Source organism: Xenopus tropicalis, chromosome 9 (genome assembly GCF_000004195.4).
Source record: "Xenopus tropicalis strain Nigerian chromosome 9, UCB_Xtro_10.0, whole genome shotgun sequence".
NCBI lineage: Eukaryota > Metazoa > Chordata > Amphibia > Anura > Pipidae > Xenopus > Xenopus tropicalis.
The window spans coordinates 29243324-29250695 of NC_030685.2; the positions used below are offsets into that span (position 1 = coordinate 29243324).

Genomic DNA, 7372 nt, shown 5'->3' on the forward strand with positions numbered 1-7372 from the left:
GATGTTTTTTTAAAACAGGAGTAATTTCTATATTTGCTACAATGTAAAATTCATGTCGTTTAAAGAACTTATATGTCATAATATGCCCCATTTATTACACACATAAATAAATCACAGTCCATTAACAAAGCCTCATTTCTCCCGATATTGAAATAGACCAAAGGCGTGTATTAATCACAGAAAAGCCCACGGATATATTAGTTTTTCAATCAATAAACCCACCGTTTTTAATGTAACAAGAACAACTTAACCACTTAATTGCCGGAGAGTGAGACAGTGGCAGCAACAAACTCCTGGGTGGAGGAAGGGGGGGTTCACCCTGTCAATTTCTTCACATCAGACCCATTTAAAGGGGGCTCTTTGGCTGTTGGTAGAATGGAGAAGATCTTTAAATACTGTTTTGAAAAGGGGAGAAGCCGTTAGTGTGCCTGGCCTGTGAGTAGGAGATGCCTTGTAGTTTTAAATTCAATGTGACAGCTTTGCAGGAAAGGAATGATGAATCCCCCCTATTATTAGATCAGTCTATTTGCCGCTCAATGTCTCTCTGTAATTGGAGCAACATCGCTTTAAAGGTTCAGAGAGTAGAGCATTTCTGCTGAAGAAATCCCTCCAACAAGCCTGTGAATGTTTTAAAGTGAAATCTATTAGTGCTTTGGGAAGGGAGGGGATGGGGGGGTATTTTCTTCTCCCCCCTCTCTTTCTCTCTACTTCTCCCCTCCCAGGCTGTGTGTAGTATTTAGCTGGGTATCAATCAGATGCATTAGTTCTTGTGCTGCCATCCCTCCCCCTTGTTGTGATGTAGTTCTTATCAAGCCCCCCTTGTCTTGTTGTGACAGCGCTGATATTGTTTATTGAGGTGGGTGTCAGGTATAATTAGCAATCGATATGGGGAACGTTTGCTGCTTGCCACGTCTGTGACGTCACGGCCGATTAAGGTTTCTTATTGGCCCCAAATTCCCCAAGCCTGGGCTAATTATTGGGAGCTTGATGTTGATAAAGTAAAGCTGATCCTGGGCTGGCAGCATGTCTCCTCCTCACTGCTCCCTGCCACTGCATGCTTTCTAGGGTCCCAGCAGCAGCACTCTGGCAGCTCTACCCAGGGAGATGATGGACAGTAGGATTCTAGAGCACCCTCATGCCCAGTTTGGAGGCTCCATGAGTGGCATGGTGGGCTTCCCTTACCCACTCGGCCACCACCATGTGTATGAGTTAGCCAGCCACCAGCTGCAGTCGGCAGCAGCCGCCGTGCCCTTCTCTATAGACGGATTACTGAATGGTTCCTGCACTGCATCTGTTATCAACCCGACCCCCCTGCTCCCCTCTGGATGTGGGCTGAACGGAGACAGTCAGCAATACAAGCTGTCAGGTAAGAAGGCCCGGGGACTGCAAGGCATGGGGGAGTGGGGGATCAGCGCCACAATGGCTCCGGGGGTCTGGCAGCCCAGCAGGCAGAGGGCCAGTGCCGGCGCCCTGTATGGCTTGTACCATGGAGGCCAATGCTATGGGATTCAGTGCGTTGGTAAGGAATGGGGCGCTCTGATCAGGGTTAGGGTGCACTGCTCTGGGATGGAGGGTACTGCTCAGGAATAGGATGCATTACTCAGGGCTGCTGTGCATTGCCAGGGGTAGGGTGCTCACAGATAGGGTGCAATGCTCGGGAATGGAGGGCTGTGTTCAGGGATAGGGTTTATTGGTCGGGGAATGGGGACACTGCTGTTGTACTAACTGCACTAATAAGGGGGTAGGAATCGGCTAGTGGCAGGGCAAATACTGCCTCACACTCACCCAGGAACTCGATTCCCCCCAAACTATGTGGGAGCTGCACAGGGTATGGCGGAGTGACGTGTAATAGGGTGCTGCCAGCCTGGGCAGGGGGACACTGGCACCCACATGTGGGGACGGAATGGGGCACAGACCTTGGGCAGAAAGAGTCAGGCTGTCAGGCACCCCCAAAGCACAGACATGGGGATATGTATCGGGATTTAAGCTAATAGTGTATATGTGAGATGTTTATGTGTAATATTCTGTAGTATAGTGTAAGGGGCACACTGAAGAATGTTTGTGTGCAAGAAGCAGTACATACAGCAAGATATATATATATATGTATATACGCATTAATACAGCTCATGGCTTCAGTATATTTGTATATGTACAATATACATATATATAGTGCTTAGCTAAATATAACAGTAAGAACAGTAAAGATTCTTTATTATTGCTTTCATTTAAGTCAGTTACGGAAAAGTTAAAGGTACATACTGTGCATATGTGCAACACTATGTATGTGTGTATGTATATATATATATATATATATATATATATATAGACCTGTGTGTATGTATATATATATATATAGACCTGTATATGCATGCATTAGGTCAAGCACTCAGTTATGTATAAGTTACAAGCTTTGGAGTGCAGACACTACAAGGACTGATATATATATATATATATATATATTTTTCACTCGTTAAAATAAATATGTATGCTTATAGTACATTTATACACCACTACACATACCTAGATATGTGTATATATTTTATTATTGTCTATGACAATATATATGCTTCTTAATTTAATACATTATGTGTATTTGTGTAGGCTTGTGTGTAGTGGTGTGGGTTATGGCTAGAGATTTGATCTGATTACAGTACATATTGACTGTATATACTGTGGGAGACTATAGAGGCCTGGGCAATGTCGGGCACAGTAGAAAGTGGACTAGTGTGGGCCCACAGCACCCAAGCCCCCACTCAGTACCTGGGCCCCAGGAAAGTGCCATAGGATGGCCTGGTATCCTCAAAACCGTGGGAAGAAACACAAGGGGGAATGGAATAGACATTTCCCTGCGGGGGGCACTTGTACATTCTCCAAATTCACTTTCCAAACAGCAGAAGTAGCCATAAAATGGCTTTGATCGGTGAGGGAGAGCAGGGTGAGCAAACTGTTCGCTTCTATTTTCGTCCTGTCTCTGCAGATGGTGTTTTCCCTCTGTCTCTTGTGACTCTATAAATCTTTATATTATATTACAAACAAATGCTCTAAATCGAGTCGTACATTTATATACATATCTGTACACCCCCAGATCAGTATATAATTCCCTTGCGCGTTTTAATAATCAGTGTATTAATATTGTTGCAAATGTCCACTTTGCAGACTCGATCGACCCGGACAAGGAAAGCCCCGGCTGCAAGAGAAGAAGGACCCGGACCAACTTCACCGGCTGGCAGTTAGAGGAGCTGGAGAAGGCTTTCAATGAGAGTCACTATCCGGATGTGTTTATGAGAGAGGCCCTGGCCTTGAGGCTGGACCTAGTGGAGTCCCGAGTTCAGGTAGATCCATCTTGTTACCTCTTTATGCTCATTATCCCTTCCTTTCCCCATATACAATAACAAGCCCAAATATCCCAAATCCATGCTGTAATGGCGTTTTAATTAGACAACAATCTCCTTGCTGTGGCATCTTGATTTGCATTTCCATAACCCCTTTGTGTAATGTGCTTCAAATAAACCCAGCGATATCATCTAGCTTGTCGTACAGATGTCTTCCGTTTGAGTTATTACCTCCCATGAATTATTTATATTTGCATGTTTATGGAAAACAAGAGGCCATAACTATGATCATCGTACAAAACAATAGCTCGCTTTCTACATAGCCAATACATAATTAATACGAACAAGGGTTAATGTAATTATTTTAGAATTCAGATACACACAAATCTATGGCTTTCCTTTCCATTTGAATTCCCTTTTTTCCCAACATACACCAACGTGTATTTTAATCATATATATTTGAATCGGCGTAAAAAGAAAACTTCAAAAAAAAAGAATCCAATAAATGTATTTTGTAAGGAAAACATAAAACATCTTGTTTTTAATTTTAGACCCTATTAGAAAATCAAAATCGTTACTTGTGAAATATTTACATCCGTACTTGATTTTTAAATTTATTGTGAAGACACCAAGATTAAATACACCCCAGACACAACTGCTTCTGTGTTTTCTAAAGCTAAATAAAAAGTGAAAATGAAGGGAATAAAAGGCGTGAGGCGATCACATAATTAAGACCCTGGAGGTGTGGAATTTATTATGGAGAAGTGTATTGCAGAATATTATTAAAGCATTCGCTTTGTTTCACTGGGTATTTACCAAATGCTCTCTCCCCCCCTTGTGAAGCCTTCTGGTCTGGAAACCCTTTTATCCAATTTGTTCTGAGATTGTTAAGTGAAGGCTAGACCCAGCTTCACCCTCTAATACCATAATGAGTAATTCTCAGTGGTCACACCGCCTGGAATTAACACAAAGGGAAGAATTACAGGGGCGAAAACACAGGCAGGTCAAAGCAAGAGCGATCCCACTCAATTTCCATACCATAGCTGTCTATTCTTATTAAAGAAAATCGCCACCCAAAATCTGTTTATTGCATAATGAAAGAAGCAACATTCTAATATACCATAATTAAAAAAGTCTAACGTTTGCAATTGCTATTGAAAGCTATGTCAGTGTTTATATTCTCTGCACTTCTGGTTCTGACTTCTGAAACAATGTACCAAAAGCCAGCTGCTTTAAAAACCTGACTTTGTCTGCATTGTTTCAATAGTCAAACGCAGAAATCAGAAAATAAAATATAGAAATAAAATAGTTTCAGCTGCGATTATATTTTCAAACAACTGTAAAACCTCTGACATTGTTGCAATGACTGTAAATCTGAACGTTACGTTTTTTTCATGTGGCAACATTTTGGGTTTACATGCCCTTTAACTGCTTGTTTTCATTATGCAAAAGAACAGCTTTTGGGTGGTGAAACCTTTTAAAACGCTGTATCACCCTTTCAAATATGTAATAATCCTCCCAGTGCTCAGGTCTGATTTATTAATGATCATTTAAAATAAATATCACGCTGGAAATGACAGAAGACCCTATAAATCTGCATTAAACTGGAGCTGACAACAATGGTTGTTTATTGGCAGGAAATGGATGACGAATTTACAAGATAACAATGTTTATCTGATCGGTGGCGGCCAATTTAATAGAATGATATTTGTCATGGGCAGTTAGATTATGGATATACTGTTGCACGTCTAGTGTGAGGCCTTTTCATAAATGTACCGGCTGCAACATTTCCCTTCATTCCCAAAATATTATTGTTTGATTTTCATTTATTATCTTTAAATACGTACATCCATGAGGCATCCCTGTAACGAATCTGATACTGTGGATAACTGAGATTTGTTTAACGATTGTTTTGATCTGTAAGCCATTAAGATTTATAGACCCCCAAACTTATAAATGTCACGAAAGAGTGACAATTAATAGAGTAAGTTAATTGTCAAAATGCGAATTATTGGCCGATGCAGCAAAGAATAACAACTGTATTAAATATACCGTGTATTTGTGTATTTACATACATAAACTGTGCAAGTCTTCACAGTTCATCACTTTAGTGTTACAATTATTCTTTTACACGGTTTAGGCAAGTTACTAAGTAAAATATTAACCGTCCATTAAATCATAAAACAGCACTCATGTTATGTAGCATGTAGAATTTCATATGTTGCTTGTGGGAAAGTTGCAATTAACACGAATATATTAAAGCGTATATATATATATATATATGATTTTCTGGTCTGTAAGAAGCCCTCTGCACAAAGAATTGGAGCATCAATTAACACCACTGGGAGATTGACAAGTTTCTCCATCTGTAGGACAATTTAGTTTAGCTAAAAACAACAAAGATTAAGTGATACACAAGAGTAAATTGTCTTCTTCTCGGCCAGTGCTGAATGTTAATTGATTTTCCTTATTCGGTGTGTAGGTCTGGTTCCAAAACCGCAGAGCTAAGTGGAGAAAGAAAGAGAACACCAAGAAGGGCCCAGGGAGGCCAGCCCATAATTCCCACCCCACCACCTGCAGTGGAGAGCCCATGGACCCCGAGGAGATAGCCAGGAAGGAGCTGGAGAAAATGGAGAAAAAGAAGCGAAAGCAAGAGAAGAAGATGTTAAGGAACCAGAACCGACTCCAGCACTCTCCAGGCGACATGTCCCTGCACACCCCCAGCTCTGACAGTGACAGTGGACTCTCCCAGAACCTTGACTCCAGCTCACTGGAGAGCAGCCATCCTGATATGGGACAAAGCAGAAGCCAAACCCAAGCAAGCTGTGACCAAACAGGACAAGCCTTTTTCCAAAGCCAAAGAAACACAGGACAAAGGGACAGGGTCAGTGACAAGGAGTCACCGGTTGAAGCCAACCACAACTCAGGCTTGTGCCCAAATGGGAGAGGCGCTGCCTTCCAGAAACTCAATCCCTTCAGCGTAGAAAGCCTGTTGTCTGACTCTCCCCCCAAACGGAAGACAGGGATAGAATTTCCAGGTTTAACGAACCCCCGAACCTTAATTGGGAAGGGACATTTTCTGCTGTACCCCATCACCCAACCTCTGGGATTTATAGTACCGCAGGCTTCCATTAAATCCAACTCAGCCCAGGAACTGCCCAGTCCTGGGATTAAGGACTCTCTTCATAACAGTAACTCGGGTCAGCCCAGTCTAAATACCTCCCCGAACTCAGCACAGAACTTATACCCCAACAAACACACGAACTCAACCCAGAGCACCACTCTAACAGTATGTAAGACTGAGAATGGTGACCACCATGGGGCAACCTCCAGCTCTGGAGACACAGGGACTGAGCAGTTGGACAGCACATATTCTGAGCCAAAGTCTCCCAAGTCCCTGAAAAGCGACAGAGAGACCCCAGAGTGTCCGAATGGCTCAACTTCTACCTGCCCGCCCAAACCCAGCTTAGACTGTGAAGAGGTAGATATGGACTAAGCCTCCCCTCATCCTTATGGACTCTACAGACTTCTAACATTCCCAGTAGCTGAACCCACCAGACAGCTTCCTCCAGCCCGTATTATCCACTTAGTCTATCCAGGTGCCAGTTGGGCGCAGTGATTTCTTAGGTCGGCTTTATATCAGCAGATATTCAGATTAAAATCATAATTATGGTAATAATAATAATAATAATAAAAAGACCAACCCCATGAACAAAAGCAACGTAAATCCTCAATCTTGTAAAATGCAAAAATGTATAAAGATATTTATATATGTAAAACTCTTTTGATAAATAAAGCTTAAAACTGTTTCTAATGTCTGCTGGTTTTCATATATACTTATGTATATATATTTATATATATATACATGGCTACGTATATTGTGGAAACTCTGTCTGTGTGTTACAAATACTTTCCTTACCAGGAGTTAGACATTTGTTTGTATACAAAGTATGTATGCAATGTAACTACACACTCATTATGCGTTTGTGTGCGTATTTAGTGTATACATTCTTACCCATTAAAATAGACGCTTAAATCTG

General features: G+C 41.7%; 1 protein-coding gene across 2 annotated transcripts; it reads left to right on the plus strand.

Annotated features, from left to right (window-relative positions):
• The first annotated feature begins 1093 nt into the window (after positions 1 to 1093).
• Positions 1094 to 7141, plus strand: uncx (UNC homeobox). 2 transcript variants are annotated; one of them, NM_001318744.1, is given in 3 exon segments: positions 1094 to 1366; positions 3157 to 3332; positions 5815 to 6844. In NM_001318744.1, coding segments are annotated over 3 exon segments (1452 nt in total). In that variant the 5' UTR covers positions 1094 to 1104; the 3' UTR covers positions 6829 to 6844.
• Positions 7142 to 7372: the final 231 nt, after the last annotated feature.

Coding starts and splice junctions, on each gene's coding strand:
- uncx (XM_018097060.2), top strand. CDS start 1,393: ATGGGGGAGTGGGGGATCAGCGCCACAATGGCTCCGGGGGTCTGGCAG. Junction 1,520..3,156: donor CTATGGGATTCAGTGCGTTG/GTAAGGAATGGG, acceptor TCCACTTTGCAG/ACTCGATCGACCCGGACAAG. Junction 3,333..5,814: donor TAGTGGAGTCCCGAGTTCAG/GTAGATCCATCT, acceptor TTCGGTGTGTAG/GTCTGGTTCCAAAACCGCAG.